The sequence below is a fragment of the Pygocentrus nattereri genome, chromosome 20 (assembly GCF_015220715.1).
Source record: "Pygocentrus nattereri isolate fPygNat1 chromosome 20, fPygNat1.pri, whole genome shotgun sequence".
NCBI lineage: Eukaryota > Metazoa > Chordata > Actinopteri > Characiformes > Serrasalmidae > Pygocentrus > Pygocentrus nattereri.
In genome coordinates this window covers 22,622,193-22,649,783 of record NC_051230.1, presented here as the reverse complement: position 1 = coordinate 22,649,783, position 27,591 = coordinate 22,622,193, and the positions used below count along the sequence as shown (strand labels likewise).

The window sequence follows — 27,591 nt, the reverse complement described above, 5'->3', positions numbered from 1 at the left end:
TTTTAGAGAAGAAGGGAGAGAGAAGACCCTTACCATCATTTGCTTCCAGAAATTACAGGCTAGTTTAGACTCTTGACTACAATAATACAGAACAGTGTTCAAACATTCACTAAACAGTCCTTTATGAACAGTGACTCTACCATACTATATACACTAGGCTATGAGGAGCAGGCAGGTCATCTAATCCTTAGATTCATTCCCATAATAGAGATAACCTTCACTGATGAACAAAGTGTTAATATTTTGCTATTATATTAGTAATAAGTCAAATATATTATTATTTTTTATTTATCTACTTATGGATATCTATTATACTTTCATGTTCATGTTTCATTTCTTTATGAATGGCTTGCAAAAGTGCATTTATTTGCCATAATAACAGCACTACACTCTTAAAAAAGGTACTAAAGTGTCACTGGTGTGGTTCCCTCAAGGCTTCATTTCAGTACCTTTAGTCAGGGAACATAATTGTACCATAATCTAAGTTGTACTTACTCCACACACGACTCATCTCCAGGCTTTTTATTGTAACCTTCTGTTTTAATTCATTAGGTTATAAAAAGTTTTGCTACATAACTTTCACCAGGAAAAAAACATATTTAAGGTACACAGTTGGACCTTTAAACCATTACTGTACCTTTGAAGGTACATTTACATTGGTTGTGCCTTGATGAGCCAAAATTGTACTTGCACAGTACCTTCATTTCTGATAGTGTAGGCCTTCTTTAGAATACATTTAAGCATCTCTAAAACATTAGTTTGTTAAATATAATCAAACATAAAATAATATTAAAATCAGAAAGGAAGCAGTTCACTTCGTAAGAGTGTATATCATTAAAGTGACCAGCAGATGTCTCTTGCAACACATCCAGTTTCTTTTACTTTTAATACTACTGTAGATATTGTAATAAAACAGCTTACAAAAGGTGTGAGCCTGAAACTCCAGTGAGCAAGCTGAGAAAATCTTCCTGATATGACTGTCATGACTGCCTTCTTTGGTCTCTTTGGACTCCATCTCCCAGATCCCTCTGGGGAACCACATGACTCCTACCTCGCTCTCACGCTCCAATCAGCGCTCTAGCTCTCCAGAGCACTGATCATGTCCACCTGCTGCTCACTGATTAGTTTAATATAGAGGCCTGGGTTGTAGGATAAGTTCTTTGTGAGGTATTGCTTCTGTCTACAGAGCTACTATAGAGCATGCTTATCTATTTCGGTATTCTGGTTCTGACTTTTTGCCCTGTTTTTGACTTGCTTTTGGCCTTTTTGGATCTGACCTATGCTTGTTTATTGACTTCGATTTTGGATTGTGTTTTCATCAGTAAAGCCTCTCATTCAACTTCTACCCGTGAGCATCTGCGTCATTCTGTCTTGTTACAATGACAGTATACAGATGTTGAGCTCTTATGGGGACGACCTCAAAGTGAACACGTCCTACACTTTTCTTGCAGTTCTCTTAAATAAAAGTTGTTTGATAAAATATCGGGGTTTTTTTTTTGTTTGTTTGTTTGTTTGTTTTCTCCGAGGTCCACTTATAAAGTTTGTGTGGTTCTATGTTCCAAAACCAGTCATCATTCATTTTTATACCACCAATTTCCCATATCTCTTTATCTCTTGAATTAAACAGGCTGTGCTTTTAAGGCAATATGTAAATGACCTCTCTTCTGCTTGGCTGTCCTGTATTGTGCCTCATTCAAAAAGCAGCCTGGATTGAAACACTCCTTATAACTGCATGAATAGGTGGGGCTAAACTGATGTAGGCAGAATAGGAGGATACATATACTACAGCTTAGCTTCCATACGTGGCCTGTAAATGCAGGATCATTTTTACAAATGTACAAAGCTATTGGGATGCTTTCTTCATGTTTGTTTATTTTCATTAACAAACCCATTTCAATCGTTATATTTAATTTGGCATTCTAACTATAGCATGGCAGCTTTTATCTATAGTGCTCCATCAACTTGGGAAAAAAAGTGAGGAAACTTTGTTTTTCCAGGACATGGGCCCTTTAAACCAGGGGTGAAGCAGGAGTGGGAAACTGAGGGCCAGAGTCCAGTGCAGTTTGCTGATTTCCCTTTTTTGAGGACACCAACTAAAGCTGGAAATGAACTGAGTGGAATCAGGTATATTTAGTATGTTTAGTCTCTTCAGTAATTTCCCGAGGGCCAGAGTTCCCCACCCCTGGTGGAAACAACAGCAAAACACTGTGCGGCTTTTGTGGCAAAAAGTCATAATTCATTTTTACGTTTCCATTTTCCAACCTCTCTCTTTATCCCTTAAACAGACTGTTTTGTCTACTGTGCCTCTTAGACTAAGATTTTATTGCTGTCACATGAAAAAAACATGTATCTCCAAAATGGTAATTGTACAAGGACAATGCAAAAACATTCATAACTTTTCATCTAACTTGATTTTAAAAGATAACCATGCAATTTAGAAGCATTTCTGTTGGTCCACGTAGTATGAAGTTCTCACGCAATGTAAGTTCAGCTGCTGTGTGCGTGTGATGAAGAAACTAGGAATCCCCAGAACCTGAGAAGTGTGCGACCACATGTATGAGCTCTTTTCTGTTAGGCGTTCCTGTATCATGCCTCATTCAAAGCGGGGTCCGGGCAGAAACACTCCTTTTAAACTACGTTCACATTACAAGCCTCACTGCTCAAATCCGATCTCTATGGTTCAGACTCGTTTAGGTCAGTGACTCAAACCTGTCATTAATGCGAACGAACCGGCGTCCTGAAATGACCCGCATGCGCACATCCTACTCAGTAACGTCACGTGAATAAATTACATCGTCAGCAAACAGACTAACGGTCAGATCGAGCTTCGCTGTGAAGATAAAGAGCTGATCGGCCCTCAGCTTCGTTATTAGAGCGAGACGAAGGTGAAAAATGTGAGATGTGTTGCTTTTCCACCGTTTACAGGCGTTAACGTCTGTTCGGCGCTGCTGCCATGGTAACGCCGAATGATGGCGCACGCGCAGTGGAAAAAAAGCGCATGAATTCCGATCTGAACGTTCACATTAAGATCGCGTGGCCACGAGTCGGATACGTATCCGGTCTAGAACCACATATGAAAGTGACTCGGGTAGGATTTGAAAGGATCGGATTTTCGTGTCCACGCAGCCCTGAAAACATCAGATCTGAGTCACATTAGGGAAAAACATCAGATTTGTGCCACTTCAACCTGGTAAAGCCTTAACTTCAGCGTAAATGTGTGTGTGTGTGTGTGTGTGTGTGTGTGTGTGAATTCAAAATGGTCTATTTATATATTTTTACAGCTTGGTTTACATGCATGAACGTTATTTACAGTAATGGAAAAAAAGCAGTTTAATTCTAAATTAAGAGTGGATGGAATATGACCATGGAAAAATGAATTGGGAATGGATACATAAGCAGACACAAACTCAGAAATGGACCTCAGGGGGAAAAATGAAATGCAAGAAAAATATAGAATATGGGCAGGAGCATAGGAAGTGAGTTTAATACATTCAGTTTTGATGAATAGGTCAAATTCTGTGTAAACATATCAAACAGTGACTGTATTACCCTCAGTAAAACTACACCTAATATTTCAGAAGAAGCACGCCCGAGGCTTACAGGATCCCACGTAATAACGTGCCTAATATTCAAGGTTGACCCACATCTCAAAGCACGTTTAATTGTACCATGGGAGTAATTTGGGTTGAATGACGTTAAAGGCTAAAGATAACACTTAGTAAAAGGCTTGTTCACTAAACTGTGTGTAAGTATTCTGCTTCCCTACCCACAATTATATAATAGCTCAAAGTGCCACAGCTGTTCTGGCGAAGTTATATGCAGATAAATAGCTCAATTGCCCTAAAATTCTGCGTGCTGCTTAAAAGGCACATGAATGGAATATTGTGCCTCGTCTAGGCAGCGTCGGTCAGTCATTTTCAGTCAGCCTTAATGAGCCATACTAAATTTACCTGCCATTTTTCCATTTCAGTTTTGAAAGGTAAATGCTGTCGCACGGTGTCTTGCCACAAGACTGAGCGCTGGGACGTAAACTACAGCAAAACATATGCTCAAGCCACAGTAATCAGAAAAATCTGGAGGAGGCTAACAAGGAGTGGCTGATTTAGCAGAATATACTTAAGTGACACTTCAACCTTTTCACAGTGCATGACGGGTATCGACGTTTAGCTTTTCAGAGGTTTCGATAAGTTGGAATAGAGACAGAAGCACCAGTAGGTCCACGTTCTACTGAAACCTATAAATACTACAGAGCCCCGCTGATGTTATGCCTTCTATATAAAAAGGCCACAACTTACTATGGTATGGGAATGAGATCCTAATATGCAGCCATGACATACTAAGAACAAAATAGTCAAGTCATGGCCAAGACGAACAAGATGATTAAGTCGTGGCCATAACTTAGTAAGGCATGGGAACAAGATAGTTAAGTCATGGTTACAAGATATTCAAGGCATGATAATGAGAGAGTTAAGTTTTTGTTTTTTTAACTTAAGTTTATTTAAACTTACTAAGGCTAGATAAGTCATGTCCATGACTTAGTTTGCAGTGGCAACAAGGTAGTTTAAGTCATGGCCATGACTTAGTAAAGTGTTGGAATGAGTTAGTTAAGTTGTTGTAGTTAAGTCTTGACTGTGACGTATTAAAAGGAATGAGAATGAGATAATTAAGGTGTGGCATTGACTTAGTAGAAAGAACAAGGAGCTAGGTTATGGGAATCAGACAGTTAAGTTGTTGGCCAAGACTTAGTAATGTGTGGGAAAGGGATCCTAATACCTGGCCACACCTTATTTGTTATACTTAAGGTATGGGAACAAGATAATTAGGTCATGGCCATGAAATAAGAAGGTGTGGGAAATAGATAGTTAAATCGTGGTGATGACTAAGGTCATTCGACAGGACTGACTGTGCTCTCTTTCTAATAAAACACACAGTTGTTCAGTGTTCTTTAAGCACTAAAGATATAAATATAAAATATACTCAGAAAAGCTTATTGTGATATTATGTAACTTATCACAGTAACGATTAAAATCATCATATTGCCCACCCCCAAGCCCTACTCTGCATTCACAGAGTGTCCTTTCAGTCCAACTGGTAAACAGAGCCTGGATTGTGGAGTTGTAATCTGTTACTGTTGTATTGTGCTGTAGCTTCCACTAGATGCCACTGTGTAAGAGGTTTACCATTTGACTGTTTTCCTATTCAAACATGGAAGCAAGTGCTGTCACTGGAGTGTAACCATCGTAGGCTCACGCTGGGAACAATATCAGCGGCTAATAGACCGATATGTTTTGAAAAAAACAAAAAGGGCAACAGGTTTGTGATTCCATTCCTCTTGATTTCCTATCACTCTTGTAGGCCTTTTCAGTAAAAGACTACTTCTTGGAATACCTGCCCAGCTGTTGGGCCTACACGAGGCCTATTTTTGTACAGTTCAGTATGTACGCTACATGAGTGGTGAAGTGGGCAAAAAATCACTTACATGCTAATTTCTTCATGGAACTGAAACTCCCACCTGGCCTGAACCTGTAATGTATTATGAAGCAGCCTAGTTCATTTCTCTGAGTAATTTGAGACGCTACATATATACGTCAACAAGAACATTCACAACAAAAGAAACTGGTGAAAAACTGGGGTTCGTACTGAAATAGTGGATAAGGTGCACTACTTAAAGTAAATTGCAACACGCTTGGTAAAACTGCTTGCATGTATTCTATCTATACTTCTGAGTGAAAATATTAAAGTACTTGTTTGTGAATGTATCACAAGTAAAGGTTCTTTGACTTATGGTAGAAAGTTCTATTATTTTGATGAACCAGTTCAATTAAGGAGACCAGCATGACTGCAGATGTAGGATTTTAGTGCCTGCAGTCGCACACGTCTCCTTAAAAAGGGGCACTAAGGCCAAAACGAAAGATTTAACCATTGCTACATCTGTTGTAAACTTGCTCACCCGCATCATACAGCAGTACTACAGCAGTGCCAGGAATGAGATTTTCTGGTGTAAAGACTAGGAATACCCACCTCTCATGATGTATCTTAAAGGTGGGAGGAACGTTTGATAAACTGTAAGTGCTTTGGTGTGGATACTTGAGGGTGGGCTGTTTGACTTTTTTCCGGCCTATGAAATAAGAAGCCAGATAGTGAATGTGACTCCTAGAAAGCTGAATTTATTAGCATCTACCTCAGTGCATTTCTTTATGTGCTGTGAGGTGGACTATGCACAATGCATGCTGGGTAACATAGTAAGAAAACACTGCCGAAAATGTGAAAAGGAAACAGAATCGTGAATTCTGTCGCACCGATGAGGCAGAGGGGTGCAGTGCTGCTGTATGGAATACTGACAAATAACGTTAAATGGGAGCATCAGGCCGGAATGCCCCTTTAACAGGGCTTGTTCATCAAAACACTGTTATACAAGGTCTGTACGAACTCAAAGTGCCTTTACTTTTGATACTTAAACAGAATGCTGACTGTTTTAAAACCGTGTCTTAAAATAGTGTACATACCATCTGATATATAAGCTAAATGGAAAGATTGTGATGTGTCCTTTGGTTGGACAGGCACACCATATTGAGGCTCACGTGAGTTCCTTTTAATATCCATTCACAAGCAAGTACTTCTGTACTTGTACTCAAGTAGAAATGTACTGCTGCCTTCAAGTCCTGTTCAAAGTATCATAATTACAAAATGAGTGCACGTGTCCACAACAGTGTCCTAATTATTAGTTGGGAACCCTGAGTTTAAATTTTAAAATCTCCAAAGGGGCAACTTTACACAGACACACACATTTTCTAAGCTGGAGCCTTTCCCAGCGGTCATCAGGCGGAAGGCAGGATACACCCTGGACAGGTCGCCAGTCTATCGCAGGGCAGACAGACAGACAAACACATTCACACACACATTCACACCTAGGGGCAATTTAGCATGTCCACTGGGCCTGACTGCACGTCTTTGGACCGTGGGAGGAAACCCACCCAGACACGGGGAGAACATGCACACTCCCCACAGAAAGGACCCTGGTCACCCGGCCGGGGAGGCAACTTCACAGGAAAAATGTTTTATTACTTTAAATATAAGCTAACATGAAAATATTTTATTCTATTACTTTTTGGATTGTTGTTGTTGTTCACAAATTTTTTACACATTGTAAAAATTTAATTTAAATTTTTTTGTACAGCAACAATACGCTGTGATTCAACTCTTCTAACTGAATAAAAACATATTGATCACCCTCTGCTCTTCATTTTGTTTCAATAACGCAAAATAACTCCCTCTCTTTGACGACAGAATAAAAACAAAAGAAAGCTAAAATACTCCTTTTCCCCCTGGGCTGTCCATTTTGTTTCCAGCCAAAACCACTTGAATGTGTATCACGTTGTACTTTCGGCCTCCGAGCTTGTGAGTAGGAACACATGAAGGAAGCCACAGATAGAAAACTTGTACTTTCACTCCGGTATTTTAACCAGAGTCGTGAAATAATCCTCTAATCACGGCACAATCACAGACCGGGATCGCTGTATAAAACACTGAAACAGACCGTGTGGCGGTACTAAAGAATTTCAAACACTAACGCTTTGCCCGTTACCGCAGCTCGGGTACCCCACGCGCTAGAGTAGGTTCATCTGTGGGCCTCATGGGATTGTTTAAGTGCACCATGTCTTTAATTCAATATACAGTGAACAGGCCACAGTTTCGGACACAGCTGAAGAGCATGTCTCCTTACACTCCGCTACGGAGGCGCTGTGCTCCGTCCTGCCCCGTTAGCAGGGCGCTCACTGTGCTTGACGGCGCGGCTGAGACTGGGGGTCAGGCAGAGGTGCTGCTGCGCCTTTAAGGAGAGGGCGGGGCCGCGTAGCAATGACGCAGGAATAATAATTAAGAGGATGCTTCAAAATTCGTGAGCGACTGCAGCGCGTGTGGCAACCGAGCCGCACAGTTCAGCTCAGCTCAGCTCAGCTCAGCGCAGCGCAGCGCAGCAGCAGCAGCAGCAGCAGCAGCGCACTCTGACAGGAGGGCACCGCGCAGAGAAGTGGAGCCGGGGGAGCTGGAGGGGAAACAGAAGACTAACAGGTGATGAAGAGGAGCTGTTGGGGAGAAAGAGGGAGCAACACGCCATTCATTCGAAAAGAGTGAGAGTAAGTTACGGAGAGGCTGTAACCTGCCAGCTAACCTGCCTGCACTGCTCTCTCCTCTGGAGTGAGAGAAGTTAACTGGGTTTGAGGGAGAATCAGTGGAAAGAGGGGAAAGCCGAGGCGACCTGGTTCAGCGGTTCGTTGAGAGAAGAGAGGGAGAGACCGTGTCTGTGAGGAGGACCGGAGAAGCTGAACATGCCGTGTTTCGCGCCTCTCTGCGTCTCCGCGTGGCTGCTGCTGCTCGCGCTCCCCGCCAGGACGAGCGCGCTGAACGAGAGCGTGGACGTGCTCGTGCTGCTGCCTCACAACGACTCGTACATCTTCTCCGTCTCCAGAGTGTCTCCGGCGCTCGAGTACGCGCGGCGGCGGCTCTCCGCGGGGCCCTTCGCCGGCGTCAACTTCACCCTCCACTACATGAACTCCAACTGCGGGATGGAGGCGCTGTTCGCGCTCGTGGACGTCCCGTTGGACAAGCGGCCCGAGCTGATCATGGGTCCCGTGTGCGAGTACGCGGCCGCGCCGGTGGTGCGCGTGGCCTCGCACTGGAACATCCCGGTGATCTCGGCGGGCGCGCTGGCGTCCGGCTTCAGCAACAAGCAGCCTGAGTACGCGCTGCTCACGCGCATCGCGCCCAGCTACCTGAAGATGGCGGAGACGTTCGCCGCGATGTTCGCGCACTTCGGCTGGATGGACGCGCACCTGATCTACCACGACGACAAGGAGGAGAGGAACTGCTACTTCACCATGGAGGGGGTCCACATCCTGCTGGACGGCCACTACGACAACGTCGCCTTCGCCGTGGACCCCAAAGACTCGGCGGCGCACTTCGACGAGATCTTCAAGATCATGCACAGCTACCAAGGTAGGAGCCACAGCAGCATCACTCATCCCCGCAGAGCAGGGGGTTTAAAGGGGCACTCAACCGGTTTTTCAAAATTTCTGCATAATTCAGAGGCTGAGATGTAAAGAAAGTGTGGTTTCATGTGACTCAACTCTTCTGTGGAGGAACTTACTGAGTCCTGTTTTCATTTCAGTAATAGTGATGGGAATCAGGGGTCCCGATGAAAATACACCCCTCTTATTACCTTTCAAACCCACAAGTGAACCTACATGTGTCTTCTGAGTTTTTGCATGTGATGTTGATGATGGTGGTCTATCTGAAATAATGTACTAGTTTAAAAACGAGTGCACCTTAGAGCACCCTTCAGGTATCCCTCCACCATGAATGCATTGAAATAAATATGTTTTAAACCAAAACTTTATCACACAACCACTGTACAGATCTGAGACATCACACAGCACGGCCAGCGAATACATAACCACCTCAAGCTATAACTTTCTGCAAAAGAGCTTCTTGCCTGTGAACAATTCTGACTCACTAAGTTTCTCTGCAGCGAAACATTTCGCACCATACCACTCTGAATGACCTCGTTGGCATGTTAGCCATTTAATTATGCAGAAACTTAGAAAAATAGGTGGAGTTCCCCTTTAAGTTTGCTCCTGCGGCCCTGCACACTTCCAGCTGTTCTCTGACGCAACACACCTGATCCAGCTGATGAGCTTTATCAGGTAGAGAATAGCTGAACGTTTGCAGCCCTGTGGGCGCTATCAGTGTGACTCAGTCCCTGAGATGCATGTAAAGTTATCAGAGTGGTTTGTGCCCCTGTGCCATGAATAGCTTTACCAAATGTGTTTTAGGCCAGGACCTCATCTCCAAACTGTCATAGAACAACGTTTCAGGCGTTAGATGCCATATTCATAACAGGTTCATGTGGTTGCCTTCTGTGAGGGAGCTTTTAGATGCCTTGAACTCTGCAGACATCTGGTTCCTATCACCGCCACTGTCAACAGTAGTGACTCAGTAACTTTCTCTAAAAAGAGCATTCAAATCCATCGACTCCATGACGGATAGAAATTAAGATGAGCAAGCTGTAGTTTTATTAGGGCTGTAGTTACCCAGAATGCTGTAGGTGTAGCCTGAGAACAATCCTAGAGAAGTTATGAAGAATGTACAATCCCTATTTCATTAACTTCAGCTACGTGCCAAGAACACCGTAGGCTTTTCACTGTGAGTCCTCAGATGTGGCCATGGCAGCATTCTGGAGAAATTAGGCCAAACAGAGTGTAGTTTTGATTATAATCTCTAATCTAGGGGTATGTGGCTGATAAGAACGTCATAAAGTGCTCATTGCAGGGAATTCATGGAATACATGACACTGTGCAGGGCAGTAGATCCCCAGTGGAGACCCAAGAATGTTGTAAACTTTCATTTTCCTGGGTTTGTATCCACAGCAGCATCCTAGAGATATGAACCTGAGCCAGGTTTAGTTTGGAGTATACCCTCTGACTTTAGTGGGGGATTGGCAAGAACAGTGTAGACTTTTGTTCTGAGTTCTGAGTTGGATAAAAATAAAGTGGTTATCAATTATTGACCAGGCTTTCCCAACCAAATGCATCTACAAGGTGACCCAGTTTGTGAACATTGTGTTTTTTTTTTTTTTAAAGGTCATATAATGAGCGTTTTCTTGTTGTCGTCCCTCCTGGCCCACTGATTATGCAAATGTGAACTCTGGATATGCTTTCATCTCATGGATTAATGTTTTCTTCATAACAACTTAAGCAGAGCTGCTCCAGACACCATGCCTTGTCTTGCAAGATGGGTAAGAGGTCAGCTGAGTTGCACAAGAGTGCATGTGGAAAAAATGATCAGAATTTTGACAGGAACGCAGCACTGGGCAAAATGTCTGGGGATGTTAGGTACCAATTGTAGGATTAAATACTCCACTATGCACTTACAGGCATTTTTCAAAGTTTTGCAGCTTACACAAAGTAAAGCAGTGTCCTGTTTTCTGGCCTGCTGCTTATAGCAAATGAGGAGCTTCCTAGACGTCTCTAACGACCTTCAAGTTAAGTTCCAGCATCCTGTTTGTGAGCCCATACTGCAGTTCTTCATTTTTAGGGCTATAAAATTTACATATTAGTTTCATCTTAGTTACTGAATAATAAGTCTTAAGATTAATTACTGAATAATGAGCGTAGAGTTCAGAGTTAATGGGACATCTAATTTTCTTACAGGCAAGACATTGAATTTATCAAAACCAAAACTCTTGTCCGAAATTCAAGGATTATACATGTAGGCTTTGATTGTTGATACCGGAAGTTAGCTAATTAGTTAATAAAATCGTTAATATTATAAATGCATTAGGAGCGTCTTTGGCGAGCTTGAACTGTAAGGAAAAATTAGGTGTGCACAGATATGGGAATGGTGGACAATGTCAGCATCTGATTGTCATGTGCATGCAACATTAAATAAACATTTATAAAATGATTGTGCCCAAATTACTGATATGTGCACCACTTATTTGTGTGGGATTTTTAAGTGCAGTAAAGTGAATAAAATGCAGATTATTATCCAATCTAAACATCTGACTGATGCTGCAGATTTTTTAAGCAAATATCTGCCAGTACTGATGTGATTCTACCATTATTGTGCATGATTATGAAAAAAATATTATCTATAAAATGCATAATATTCCTTAACAGCATTAACAAGAGGTGTAAGGGTCCATTATGATTCTTTCAAACAGTGACCAGACCCTTGATCAGTGCTAAAGCAGTATTATGGAATGCATAAACAAGCATTAAAATGCTGCTTATTGTCTCTTTAGTTGGTGTAAGAGTTTGTAAAGCCAAAGATTTTTCCTATACAAGGACTGACTAGCAAATTCCTACATATTCCCTTTATTCTGGCTTTTGAGAATCGCCCAAGGGCCCTGCTTTGTTCTAAGCCACCATTCAAACTTTTCTGTCGAAGTGAACTATTGGTCTTTGTTAGTATATACAATAACATCCAATAGCCACTGGGTGTTATGTGTAGGTGCTGTTCATGAGGCATTTGTGCATGCTTAGGAATCCAGGCATGTTGGAAATACCAGGAAAAACGCTTTTGCCTGCTAGGGTCGACATTGCTTGTTTTGCTTTAGCCATTTCTGGTCACCCGAGAGAGTGGAATACAGCCCTTATATAATAATAATAATAATAATAATAATTTGATGAATTTGATGAAAAATGAATTTTATTTGTAATGCACTTTAGATTTTAAGTCATTATATAGCCATTATAAAGTGTTATCTAACTCTTTTCTTAGTGTTTTTACATACGTTACAAGAAATAAAGCAAGGGAGGCATTTAATAATTACAGTCAGAGGCTGTTTTAAATTATTCTGAAATTAGAGTTCTGTCATCTAACTTTTTCGCTCTTAAAGTGCAGTGGCACTGGTCTAATGTGTGTTATTGGTTTTGGGCCAAACAGCAGAAGATGCTGGGTCAGACATCAGAAAAAAATTGGTCCAGTCCCATAACTAGTGTTGAACTGGTACTGAAATCGGAGTCAGCATCAAAGCTGTTACTTAACCGCAGTATCATTATCAGCGATTGGGATACCGATACTTCTGACCGATACCACAAAGCAGTTTCTGATGTGCATAAGCACAGATGCATGTTCTATGCATGCTCCAGTGTACTGAACTTAACAACACGTTGGCGGCATGAGTTGATATGCATCAGTAAACATACTCATAGAAAAATCTGTAACGCCAATATTTCTTGGAAAGGCAGTAATCGTGGGTGGGCAGATTGAGAGTGTTATCGAGGGAGCAGTCATTAGAGAGGTACAAGGAAAGAACTGCTGGTCTCCTCAAGTATTGAAAGCCATTCGTCTTGGTTTGGCCTTTAGCACAGCAGCATGCTAGCCAGGCCTGTATGTCCACCAGCCCCACCTGTGGTGCGGCTTCATCAGTCAGCTGAGTCTTAAAGTAGTGTGGTCTCTTGGTCTTTTGCTTTAACCAAGCAGAGAAATCTGCGGCTCAAATGTTGCTGCTGACACCGTGAACGACTGTAGTATTTACTGAACTCCAGGAGAGTCTGATGCTCTGTGTTGTGAATGGGACGCACATATAAGAGAATTTCGGATGTGAAACAATTAGCACTGTTTTTGTCAAGCCAGAGAAGTAGCTGCATGCTTATATGTACAGACCACAGGTTTATACATGTATTGTTCAGTTCTGTTTGTAACTCTTTTTCACAATAAAACTATTTTGAATTTATTTCAGTTATTAAATATGGTTCCTCTTACATATTCTATTTAATGGCTATGTGATGTAAAAAAAAAAAAAAAGTAAAGAGTTGTTGGTTTGTCATCTACTCTTCTGTTTGTGTGCTCTTCTTGTGTCCCCCCACCCACTAAAGAGGCTTGGTTACAAGTATCAGTACTCGATATAAGCTGATACTCAAGGATCAGATATCTATATCAGATGTGAAAAGATAGTATCAGTGCATCTCTACCTGTAACAAATCTGTCCAGAAACACTGCGCCTTGTGTTTCTTCCTGATGGTGTTTTGTGCATGATATACTCATGCTCATCTTAAGTGACAAACGTCAGTTCAAAATAGCTCATTTTAAAGTTTAGTAGGTTGTAAAAATCATATGAGATACTATAGTTACTATCTGATCTGACATCAGTATTGGCCAATACTCAAGGTTTCAATATCGGTATCAGAAAAGAAAAAGTGGTATCATGCCATCTCTAGTGCATGTCTTTTGTCCTGTAGAAGTAGAAACGCATGTAAAATAAATCTAATTTGTTTATTCAACTTATCGAGTAGATGTGAATAATATTATATCTGAAATTAGATTAAACATTTTCTAGGTGCAATCACATTTTTGTCTGTAGTAAATCAATCACATTTGTCTGAAGTGCTCAAATTTGACTCTAAAGAAGTTTTTTTTTTTCATTTGAAAATCGTTGCATTTTGTTATAGATTTAACATTTAGCAATTTAGTAACATCATGTTCAACCTATGAACACAGGATTCACATCAACCTGAACATGAAAATCATTCGATTTCCATAGAGCCAACACAGCTTCCAGTTTTCATCAGCGATGTTAAAAAAAACTCAAACTGTTAAAAAAGGAGGGGGGTTAAATTAAAGTTATGAAAAGTCTTGGAACTCCCTTAAAATTTAGAGTTAATTGAACTTCATATAAGTGAAGGTTTTGCTTTAAAACCCAAAGCTAGGCAGTTGGGCTTCAGCTTGAGCTGCTACACATGGTTCAAAGGGTCAGGAAAATGCTTTACCAGCATTAAAGAAAGTGTGATTAATTAATCATGTTAACCCATTAACTTGACTGCCCTACAATTTTGCTAACAATATAATTAAATTAATTTAATAAGAACTGGATATGTATATGTAATATGTATAATACCCCGTTCTACTTAATATGATGAATTAGAAGAAGTCCTGGAGCTGCCTTTGATTAAAATAATTGAGTCTTTTCTACAAATTGGACCTGTTGTCACTTATCGTGTAGTGTTTGCATTTCATAATTCAGATTCTGCCAGTATCCATAGTTTTTCAGGGATTCTGTTGAAATTTTTGCATCTGAAGAGACAAGAGAAAATAAATGAAAGTAGAGTGCACATGCAGGAACAAAGATCATTTCAAAAAATCATTAACACTCAAAAAGATGACCTCCAAACAGCTAAAACGGTGTCTGCAGTGTTCTGCAGTGTTGCACACAATGTTTTATTACATTTACTTTAGAGCACTAATAATAGAATAAAAAACATCCCACTCATAACTCGCATCACATGCTCCGCTCTCCACTGAGAACCGCCCACTCATACAGGGAATACTGTAGAATCTGCGTTACCATGATGCACCACTCCTACTGCATGTCTTCCTGCAGCGGAGCAGGGTTAAAGAACAGTCAGAAAACCAAGATACTCAGCAACTGTTCTGCCATTATATTCATGAAGGAATTCTTGAATTTGAAGGCTCTTTAAGATTAAAACCAGTTTTATTTGCTGATTCCTCATGCATTCCCAAAAGCATTATGCTTCTAGCTTAATAGATGAATGAAAATAAAAATAGTGACTTCATACAACTGCTCGGTGGGTTTCCTCTCTGTGGTACTTGTTGTTTTACACTCTGATACACATAATACCTCACACACAAATTAATAATGTATTAAACAATAATAGTGCCCATTTAAAAAAAAATTTTAACAATTTTTCTGTGATATCTAGTTATTTTCGTTAATTTTATCGGGATTGTGTGATATTGTCATGGCAAAACGGGATAGTAGTATCTTTATCATGACATAACAGACATTATTTTATCAAGAAAAAATTCTTTTTGTCATGATAATGTCACAAATAAATTGCGATCTAAAGAAAACAAATGAAAATAACACGCATGATTACTTGGCCCCTTAGGTTTTTTTGATGTTGACACAGGTACCGATAGCTTGAGTTTGACAGCAGTTCCTGAACTCTTCAATGCCAACTTTTGAAGTACAAACAGAAGGTGAGGATGTTTCAAACCAGACATGAGTTAGAAGTCCTGAATGTTTGTTTAGTTTTTTTATCCCCAGTTGAATCGTGGCCTGTTCCATCTGCTAATTAGGTCTCTCTCATCACACAAAGCTACCAGGCTTTGAGGGTGAAGGCTAACATGTACTTCTTCTGAGACATATGAAACCAGCCACCACATCTTTTCAAATGCCGCTAACCCAACATCTTTGTAGACACATTTACTGACTGTGACAGATTAATCAGGTTAAATAATTTCTCTCTATTCAGCCATGTACTGTTGAGAGAGAGAACCGATCTCTCATTTCCAGGCCCTCCTTGATGCAGGACAGCATCTAGAAAGGGATCTCAAACTCAGATTACCTGGGTGACATTAGCCAGGTGCTCTTCTCAAGGAAGTTATGGTTAAAAGAATGCAGAGAAAAAACTGTTGCATAATTTTCTTCATGTATAAATCTGCTCTATATATCATGAGCACACTCTTAAGAGCATATTAATCAATGTTTATTAGCAATTCTTCTGTCATCACAAACCACAGCAGGAACTATTAATATTATTAATAATAATTTCTTATTACTATTATTATCAGTATTACTATTTAAGCAATAGAGCACGAGAGGGAGTGTGTTATCATGAAGTAACATCCTGGCTGTGATTTGGTCGCCATAGATCCTCACAGCTGTGACGGTCTTGAATGTTCTATTGCTTTTATACAACAGTTAAAGAAAGTAAGAAATAAATTGGGCCAGGAAAGTGTCATTTAATGGAGTCTAATATTAGCAGTTCCTTCCACCAAACTATAGCTCCTCAACAAGCAGCTTGTTGCTACGTCAGAGTAATGAGCTCCACCCACTTGCTGCACAGCCGGCAGTTCGTTCTCCAGCTCCTTACACAGACCAACTGACAGTTTAGGAATTTAGTGTAGTCTCATCTTCAGAGTCCGACCAAATCAGCTGTCAGTCAAATGTGATCTTAAAAGTATCCATTTTCTGTTTGTGGCAAAGTAAGAAGTAAAATGTTCAAATAGCTTGAGTGTCTCCTACAGCTGTAAAACGGCGTCTCAGTAGAGTGATACAGTGTTTGTGAAAAACCTGAGATGTTATGGCGAAATCACAGCATGCCCAGAACGCTTCTCAACCAATCAGCTTGTATGGCTGGAACTAACTGATGTATAATAATATATACTGTTTAATAGCTGTTTTTATTGCTAAGTTAAAAATGTAAACTTACATTTAACTGAAGAATCATACACTTATTTTGATAACACTGACCTGCTGAATGCAAGTGAAATAAGTAGTCCATTAATTTCTTAATTCTGACACATTGTATCTGCTGAATGAATGAGTCCATAAAGGCAAACATAACTAACTAACTATCTGACTGAAAAGCTAATTTACAGTCATGCCTGCTCAGTGTGCAGTGTTCATGCTGCATCTGGTTTTTGTTTTTCTTTTCCAAGCTCTATTAAGCTGATTTTATATACAGCGTATGGGAATGAGCCGCAGTGCCTGGTGGGTGAAGCAAATCTACTAGTCAAATGTAAATATTTAGCTGCAGAGAAATAGAAAAAAATTGAGGGCCAGATTTAAGGATAAATTGTAAATATGTGACTAATCATAGGAAGCTGGGCCAGGACTTCCATGTCCACAGCCTCTCAGCAAAGTTTGGGTTCTGTAATACTGATCTATGACACTGTGGCCACCTCTGCACTCCACAACCTGCTCACAACTGGATCAGGTTTGCCAGGGTATCCCATAAGTGGCTTCCAGATTCTCCAGCGGTGGCATGATCCATCCATGCCCATTAAGGTATCACAATACTTTGCCTCTTCCTTGAACCTGGAGCCATTCTTTATGTTGATGGGAGGTCCAGGCTAATATCCATATACCTCTGTAGCACATCCTTGAGGTGATCACATCAGTTTTATTGTATATGACAACGCTTGGAGGCCCATGAAACATTGCAATATGGCACATATGCCATGATGTCTAAAAGGCATGGGAGTCTTTGATAAAGTGGCTGTAGGGAAGATCTGCAGAATGTAATGAGTGGAAATTTCCAGTCGTACGCTGGTGTGAGGTGATAATTTATTTGTCTTTACTCAGCCTTCTAGACAGTCCGGCTCATTTATATGTAGCAAAAGAATCATATTATGAGACACTAAACTCAATAGAAAATGTGAGTTCATCGTGTGGTGTGTCTGATTCCTTATGAGCTTCTTCCTTTCCTTTCTCCACCTCATGGCCCATCAGCTTTTGACATGTTCTCCTAATATTCAAACTGCTTCTTTCAGGTACCTGCAAACTAAATTTCAAAGTTTGTAGAAGAAGATGTGAATTGTAACATATGCAGTTGTTTTTCTGTAGAGGTGATGGTCCAAACAATTGTTCCATGGGATCTTTGTGAAGTAGTGCCTTCAGTTTAGTGTAGCTTCTCAATTTGTTGTAGAATTTTCTATCGTACCATCTTCTTGGATCATACCTTTTGCCTTTTTCTAAATCTGTTGTCTTGCAAAGTCCATTTTCCTTTTCAATTAGATTTACCTGCTTTTGTAGGTAAACAACATACATGAACAAATATGTCCTGTGGAAAAGGCCCAATGCTCAGTAAATAGCTTATGTATTTCACAGAATGATCTTCTTTCTATGTAAACTGGGTGGTCCTAATCATGACTAATGCTTAAGGGAGCAGTATGCTCACACAAGGTTGATGTGGTTTGTCCCGCTTACAAATCTTTAACAAAACTATGTTCCCACACAGGCCGAGAACCTTAGCGCAAAAGCTAATAACCAAGCAAAAGCCAGCATCACAAGTGAGTTCATCTGTTTGCTTATCAGCCGTCTGATCGTTTGTCTGTCTGTTGTTTATCTGGACACAGCATAGTTGTAAACATCTGCATATGTAGAGCCTGTTTTGCTTATTTCTCCCCACTCATGCTGTTGGCTTTAGTTCGGTCTGGGAGTGTTGGACAGAGGGATGTCAGACAAGTGCGTTCCTCAGAATTTTAGACAGTTCTAAGATCTTATCAGGTCTCATCAGAATTTTTTAGGATATGTTTTGTTATATTTGTTTTTTTTTTGTCCAAACTTGGCTGGATCTTAAACAAAACATGTAATTTTAGTGTCGTACAAACATTTTCAATATTTGACACCATGTACACTGGGACATTAACACTACAAAGCAAGGCATTTGCTTTTCTGATTGAGCTTGTCCTCTTAAATCTGCAAGCACTCTCACATGTATTCTGGTATGGTATGAGAAGAATCCAAGGCTTGAAATTCTCTTGTGATTTGCCATTCTGGGCATAACAAATTGTTACAATGAAATGAAACAGTTTTTTGATCCAGAAACAGATCTGCTTGTGCTTCAGATAGTGACTTAGGACTTCATTATGACATGACACACGGTTCAGTTTAAGTGTGAAATGACAGGTAATTACATCAAAGTGTGCTTACAACTCCCACATGTACAGGTAAGTGATGTTTCTGCACTAAAATACAGCCTAGAGTGTGGGTCACAAATCTTTTCCATGAAGGGCTGGTGTGGCTGCAGGTTTTTGTTCCAGCCAAGCAGGAGGACACCAGCCCTTTCTGGATAGGATTAGTGTATAAAGCGTGGTGTCTGATATTGTATTTATTTGACACCTTGTTTTGTTGTCTTTATTCACCCTCAGTTTTGTTATGACAGAAACCTAATAAACTTTGGCCCCATTGTCCTTTTCAACATGGTTGGTATTTGTTTCAAATGCCTTAGTTTAGGTTCAGACACATTCTTCACTTCAGTCCTCAGTCTCCCTTGCAGGTACGATACAGGCCTCACAGCCTCTTTAATTTGATGTATTTGTTTTGTTGTATTTGGTGAGTACAGAAGCCTTGATATCATCATCTGCCTCTGGAAGCTCTTCATCTCTGCACAATCCTCTTTCACCTCAATAATGAGAAGAGTCTCATCATACAATCTTACAGTCTTTCTATTCTTGTGTTCCTCCCAACGTGTTGGCAGTGTGCCCAAAGAAGACGAAGAAAATCTCAGCAATATCTTCCTTCCTGAATCCTGGGATCTCCTCATGGGGCCAGAGAGGTCCATCTGGTTCTTGAGTTCATGAAACTCTTTTGGCTTGCATTTTTATTGGACACCCACCATGTCTTGATCATCATGTCTTGAAGTTCATTTCGTGAGCAAAAGTACATTCATTATAATGGAATTCGTCACGATTAACAGTTTTACACCCAAAGTGAAAATATTTTGCACATGAAACTTTGCATCCAGTTCAGCTTGTTAACTGCTAAGTTAGGTTCTTGGCTAAGGGCAGGTGCAGTTATAAGTTATCCCACTGGTGAAAACCGCATCAGTTATATATACACAGTGTGCAGCATTATGGTCTTGAGCGTGCATAGTTACGTGTTCACCGTTAGCAAGTTAACTCTTGCTAACTACATCAAAATTGAGGATTTTTTCCACCGCTAATGTTCCAGTCCAGATTTGGTCATACACAGTTTGCAAGGCGATGAACTGCAAATGTGTCTTTTGATTGCAGCTTAAGGTTAAATTTTCCAAGGCCTTCTGTCTCATGATGCTGCAGACACTCCTATTCGAGCAATGGCTACCCGCAGATACCATTGGAGGACTTTGGCAATCCTACCATATATTGTAGAGCAGTGGTTCTCAACTTCAGTCCTGGAGAATCCCTGCCCTGCATAGGTTGGTATTTTCTTTATTACAACACACCTGAACCAACTAGTCAGCTAATTAATAAGCCCTTCTTCAGATGGAGTGATTGTGTTACTGTGGGAAAAATCTCCATGGCTACTGCTGTAGTGTTTTGACTGCGAGGAAGCAGTGGCAAAAAGGGAAACCTAAAAGCCAAATGGATCCTGTTACACAGAATGAACCCCGTCCTTTTAGCTCTGAATATCCAAAAGCAAATCAGACAGAAAAAGTCTCTTAAAAAAAGTTTTTTTTTTTGTTTAGTTTTACTATTATGTAAGTTGTTGATTATTGGTTGCTTTTAAATCTAGTATTTTCAGGTTGTAGTTAAAACCTCTCTAATAAAAAATCTCAAAGAACAAATCTCTACACTGTGAAGCCTAATTTTGGTTGGAAGGGGAAGAAAATGTGAAGGAAGCTTAAAGACTAACCACATAATGAACTATCAGAAGTAAGACTTGGACTACTACATTACCAACCATAGTGGGTTAAAAGGGTAGTAGGACAGAAGTGCTTTTGCCTGCACAGTGTCACATAGACTCTATTAAACCTGGCATTTGGGTTTGGAGTTCTATAAAGGTTGTAATAGCCTCAGAAACTGGACTGGGGCTAAACCTTAACATTGACAAACAAACACACACAGCGACACCGAGTTCAGTGTTAGTCTAGTGAACTGAAAGTGTAGAGTTCTCGTAATGGACATGTTTAGTTAATATTGCGCCTTTCTATTTGGTCACTGTTGATTTGGCCACAGTAACAGCAGTTACACCTGCTGAGAAGAGTAGCTGACTATGAGTGAGCGTTACTAAACTCAATATAAAAACTGGTATAACCTGGCTTGGTTTAATGAGAATATAGTAAAGGTTCATGCTTATTAACAAATTGACATCTGCACACTACATTTTTATTTCTTAAGCCACAATTTAGAGAGGGATCAACTGTTGTGAGGTAAAAAAATGCTAAAAGTGTAGCATGGAGACATAGCTCAATAGCTAAGCTAATGCTATTGAGGCAAACAAGTGACTAATGTTACTCAAAAAGTTTCGGTTAGGTAGAAAAGCAATTGCAAAGCTTTTATATTGGCCCCTTTGCTGCTGTAGGTCAATGACTGCGGTAAAGTGGAAGAGGGGCTAGTTTGTTAACAAACTGAATCTTTTTTTTCTTGTAGATTTCTATTAGAGTAATATGTGTGAAGAGAGATATTTTATGCACAGATATTTTATGCTGGTACAAATTTTTAAAGTGCATTTAATTAGTTTGTGATAGATGACCGAACAGATGACCTGAGTGGTTGGAGATTCTACAGTTAATGTTTAATTACCATAAATTATAGGAGTTGTTCTTGTATATATTAACATATATTATAAGTGTTCTTGGGTGCAGTTGTACCTTGAGGCATTATTGTTCCAGACCCATTAACCCCTTTTCACAGAAGCCATAAAATGCTGTTTCTTCCTGTTTTGGAGTTCTCGCTATTGAACTATACACTGTTCCTTCACTTCCAACCCACCAGCTCAGTGGCCACTTGGGGGCCTGCAGAAAGAGGTTAAGTTGTGCAGATTTTGTGGTTATTCATCATTTAGTATGGTTAGAGGAATAGTAACATGACAGTAATAGACCCCAAATAAGCCTGTATGTTTTGTTATTAAAGCATGCTCACAGACTGTGATCTACATTTGTGGCTTAACATACATGTGTGCAGTTTCTTGTTTAATGACACAAACATTTTTTTTCCACTTGAGAATGAACTCCACTGAAGTTCAACACAAAGAAACCGATGCCAGTATAAAGTTTTTAAAATCAAAGCCATTGATTTTGGATGCTGCTCCTAGCAGGAGAGCATTTATTGTGATGTTTAATATGCTGTCATCATCACAAGCCTGTGCAGATTGCCAAATACTTACTTCTTGCCTGCAGTCGTCTTTGTTAAGGATCTTTAAAAACAAGGTGAAAGACCTCACTGGGATGATTTCCAGCACCTCTGAGGTCTGTTTTGATTCATAGGGCATCAAAATGATAGTGTTATTATCTGCAGCTCAATGTGTTTTTCAACCTTGAACTCATGGCAGAGGCTGCTGCATATCAGTGGGTATTACTGACAGCTGTGACGTCTGTAATAACAATCCAGATAACATTAACGGCAAGGCCAAGGCACATCTGCTTAATATGAATGATATTGTATGCCCAATCTTTCTATGGAGAAAAGATTGCATAGATATGCCAAAAATTCGTAAAATTGAGTTACAATAGTAAATAAGTTCCAGAACCCAAATATTCAAGTCTACAACAAAAACTGAAAAGTAATATCGGGACATTTTCTTTCAAGACACATGCATTCACTAAACTGGTTTCTGCCATTTTTGCATTTTTACTTGAACATCCTGTTGTAAGTCTATGGAGCCAGACTTTTTTCCAAGTCATTTTGGGTCTGTTCATCATGAAATTTAAAATGTAAAGGACAAGTTATTTTCAAATTATGTCAAAAAAAACCTGAAAAGCATTAAAAATGGAGATACAAGATTTTCTTCCGACAACAGTGATATGTAATTAAAGATTAAAATAAAAAATGTAATGTATTTGTCAGTATGCAGGTTTGCAGCTTACCAGTGATGTAAAAGATATCAGATAATTGATAATATGGGCAGATAGGACTGATTACGGTAAACAAATTAGACAAGACAGTGCAGCTGCTGCTGGTGATGGTGATGGTGATGATAATGATAATGACGATGGTGATGGTAGTGTTTTGAGTTTAAATATACCAGTTTAGCCTTTATTCCTGTAAAAAGTGAGCAGATGGTGAGTACCAACTTAACAGTCTCCAAAAAGGCTGGCATCAGAAGTGAGCTGGGGGACCTCAATATCTGCCAACTTTATGCAAAATTCTAGAAATGACCAGTAGTTTAACAGCACTCATCAAAAATTTAGCTAGTTAGAAAGTTGTCTAGTTTCAAAAAGTCTCTGATGTAATAGATGTGATAGTTCTCTGTTTTTTAACAAATTAGCTTTGTGTTTAATCGGCACAATGTTTATTAATGTAATATTACTGCTATCTAACCAATACACCGTTATAATAGATTTTCATGCTTTATAACCAGGGCTTTTATACACTCTTGGCAAAAAGGGTACCAATATATAGCACCTGTGTTGTATAGTACTATATATAGCACCTGTGTTGTAAGTAGTATAGTTCTTTAAGTATAGATGAAGAATCATTTATCCATTGAAAGAACGTTAATGAACCATTATGCATCAACATGATTTTTTCAGTTTTACAGTTCTATATAATAACCATTACCTTTACCAAATAACACTAAAAGAAAGCCCTTTTTAAGAGTGTAGTTTAGGGGTGGTCGATATGGGAAAAATATAATGTTACAATACTTAAAGACATGTTCACATATGTGTTTCATATCATGATATTTTGGCACAAATGCATTAGCAATGCCACATTTAAAAACTGCTGTCAAAACTGATGATGTTTTACAAACTGCATCAAACTTAAATCCATCATACTTTTTTGAAATGTAGTTCATTAAGTACTGACAAAATCCACGATATGCTTAGAAAAGCATATTGTTTACAACAGTAACAATTTCTCACAATGAACATGAAATATTGATATATTGCCCACCTCAAGAGGAATTTGAAATGCTAATGTTTGACATATCACGTGTTGTGTGTAATGTAATCTGATGATATGTTATTCTTGATAAATTGTTGCTTTGAGTTTAACGACGTTTAGCTTCGCCTCAGAGGCTGAGGTACCCAGCTCTAGTTGAAGAGATTTCATTAATCCAGGCCTTCAGGAACATCTGAATGTTAGAACCAAGTGTGGAAAACTAAAATCTCCAGGGTCACGGGTCTCTAGGATCAGAGTTGACCACCCCTGCTCAAGGGTACTGTGAATTAAACCACCTAAGGCATGAATGTAACATAAAAGTGCATCATTCTATTGTAAATGTAATTTTATAATTGATTAGGACTGGAAAGAATGAGCATAAATAATCAATTAATCATCTTAAATGTGGCTTGAAAATGTTTAGATGTGTAAGTGGAAGTCAAGGTTCTGAAATTTCTGAGCATGTTCTGAAGTTCTGTTTCCCAAGAAAACGGGGAAAAAAACATGTGACTCTTGTTTAATCTTGCCAGTTACAGTAAGTAATAAAAATACAGTAGGTAACTAAAAATAAGTGATATAATGAAAAATATGTAGAGTAACATTGTAGCTCTTCAGATTAGAGCGTCATTTAACAGCTTTAAGATTTTTAATCTGTGTGAATAGGTTTTCAGGATGAGCGGATGGCCATTTTTGAGGTGAGTTGAGCTAATGTATGTAGTTAGCTAGCTACTGTATATAACTCTGTGATAAGGTGACCTGCTGAATGTTCAGTAGTTTTTCAACTAGCCGACTAAACACTTTTAATTAAGGGAAACTTGCATGTAAGAATATTCGAGTAACGTTAATGATATTAGTATTGTAACATAATGAGCTTTAATGATGTTAGTAAGGGTAACTTGCTCTGACAGATCACTTACAGTGTGAACTGCATAGCTTTGTTTCTCAGGACACAACCATAATTGTTTGAAATCAGAACCATGAGCCAACTGTGTTTTGCACACTGTGGAATTAGACCTCTGTATTTAACCCATCCGTGCAGTGAAACACCCACATACTTGCACACTAGTGAACACACACACTAGGGGGCAGTTAGCATCAGTGGGCAGCCTTATCAATGGCGCACAGGGAGCAATTGGGGTTTAGGTGCCACTGTCAGCTGAGGAGATCGAACCGGTGACCTTCCAGTCACAGGGCTGTTTCCCTAACCTCCAACCTGCCCCCAACTGCCCAATTGTTCTTTTTCTTTTGCTATCTGCTCAGATAGGTAAAACACTAATAGCCCTCTTCAGGTTAAATTGTTAACTCCCTCTAGGACACCACTTTAAATATGTAAATAGAAAAAAACTTTTTGGTGATGATTTTTTATTGTTGACATTATTAATAATGTGAAATGATTGATTATAATACATTAAACTACTACTCAGTAAAGTATGCTGTCATTTTTACTGCCATACAAAAGGTAATAAAACAATAACAGTCAGATTTCATCAATCTTGATGACTATTTCTGGAAAAATGTTACTCGTCTCTGACCTAATGGTGCCTAATGGTGTCGTGGAAATTTCGGAATATTACCAAAACTTCTCTGTGTTTATGTAAAGCAGTGCTTAAAAACATTACATCCCTCTTATAATTGTACGGCTCTTTGAGCCTTAACGATGAGGCATAACCGACGAGCCAGACTGTGAGTGACTGGGAGTTTTTGTTACAATGGATCAAGTGTACTTTGTTGCGGATGGAATACAGTGTTGCAATGTTTTCACAGTGAATGACGTGCGCGTCGAACCATGAGCTGGCCCAGTGTAGGCCTGCAGAGTGGTCCTTGGGGGCATAGAAGAGGGAATTCACTGAGCGGAGATAGGTTATTATACTGCCACTTACTTTGCATAGCACCCTGCACTAGTCTGCAACAGAGTAACCCCGCAGTCTCTAACATGTTACACGTTTGCACGGTGATATTATTTGCATGCATTTGCAGTACTATCATTTTAAAATGACCTCCAGACACATGAAATGTGGCATGCTGGCAGTAAGTGTGCCATGTGTTGCCCCTTGCATTCCTCAGCTCATTTGTAACTAGCGTCAGTGGGAAAATCCAGATTTTTGAAATATTGCTGGCTGGAGCTGTACCCCATGGAATCGCCAGAGAGTGGACACAGGGCCCGTAGTGTGCTGCGCACTCCGTAATTAAAGGGTGCCATAGAGCAGGAGTACTGAGGTGAAGTTTGTCCCACTCTGCTGAGGATATTTCAGGCAGTACGCTACACTGACAGAGTTGTAGGGAATGTTCCAGCACTCTGAATCTTCCTATTTATGGGACACCTTGAGTTTTTTTTTTAAACTCTCTGTTTGCATGCTTATTTGTTTGTTTATTTATTTTCAACCCCTGTGCTCCATGGGAAAATATTTTACAGTTTTTTTCTTGGTAGTCTGGCCAAAAATGAAGATAATCTTCAGCGTTTACATGACATAATTTTTTGTACATGTTGAGCTCGATTTGTGATGTTCACATACATGCAATTGGTGAATTAAGCCAGAAAATAAGAGGTTAACTTTTAATCTGCGCTGAGTACTGTGTCAAAAAGTATCATTTAATATGAGCGCTTCATTGTCCTCTTATATCATAAACACAATCAGAAATGCACTTTTAAACAGTTTATCCTCATAAGAGGGACTGTAAAAATACAGGAAGATATTGTGTTATTAACATTCAAGATTTTTTCATACTGATATAGTTTGAGTGGTCCTTGGTCAAATGTTTTGTTGATTTTCTAAGTGAAAGTAATTTACTCATCCTTTAAACATGAAATTAACATATTGGGAAAAACAGCAAAACACAAAATGCGGCCTGTGCAAAAGTCACAGCACATTTTTATATTTTATGCAATATAATAAACGTAACAAATGAATAGAAATTGTGCACTAATATTTGCTGAAAAAATGCTGTAGTTTGTTCCCAAAAGTGGGTTTGGCTGAAGAGGCTTGTCAGACCATGTGTTTCCAGTCATGTCCCCCTAGTCGTCACCACTTGACGACAGGATCATGGGGTGCACTTGCTAACTTGGTAAGCTAACTTTGTTCTGTGTGGTTTGGTAAAATCACACTCTTATAGGACATAAATTACTTCTTTATAAATAAAATAAAATGGCTTAGACTTAAGTTCATCTATAGGCTATTGTAACTGCTACTGTTACTGTATTAGAGCCTGTATAGTGGACAACTGAATTTTGTCTATAAAAACTGTTAGATTTAAAACATACCATTCAGTCTTTTAGGGTCCATATATACAAATTAAGCTGCTAAAACATGTTTTCAAGTCACCGGTTTTTGTGATGTCACGCAAATTGTTAATTTACTGATAGCCACCTAGTCAGCCTACTACAGTTTAATCCCGCCCATTCACAGAGAAATTCTAAAGTGTTCCAACCCAAACTGTTTTTGATGGGGCACAATATAAGAGAGCAAATCAGAACAGAGGTCATTTACATAAATCAGTCTTAAAGGCACAGCAACAACAGCAGCCTGTTCAAATCTAAGGCATAAAAGGAGGTTGTGTAAAAATAAATTAGGACTGTTTTTGGTGCATAAAACCACAGAAATATGTTTTAACTAGACAAAATGAAATACAAGAATAATGTAGGATGTAGACCCTTTGATAACTTGGGACCACAGTGGAACCACAGCATCAGTCTGATGTTATGACAGTTAAAAACATGCTACCTCGTGCTGCTACAGAATGTTCTAAACTTAGAACTTA

General features: G+C 39.5%; 1 protein-coding gene across 2 annotated transcripts in view; it reads left to right on the top strand.

Annotated features, from left to right (window-relative positions):
* The first annotated feature begins 7,911 nt into the window (after positions 1-7,911).
* Positions 7,912-27,591, top strand: part of npr3 (natriuretic peptide receptor 3) — a 38,676-nt gene continuing 18,996 nt past the window's right edge. For both annotated transcript variants that reach the window (XM_017716073.2, XM_017716072.2), the window contains exon 1: positions 7,912-8,994. In XM_017716073.2, coding sequence (XP_017571562.1) covers positions 8,328-8,994 — 667 coding nt within the window. In that variant the 5' untranslated portion in view covers positions 7,912-8,327. The remainder of the gene's footprint in view (positions 8,995-27,591) is intronic.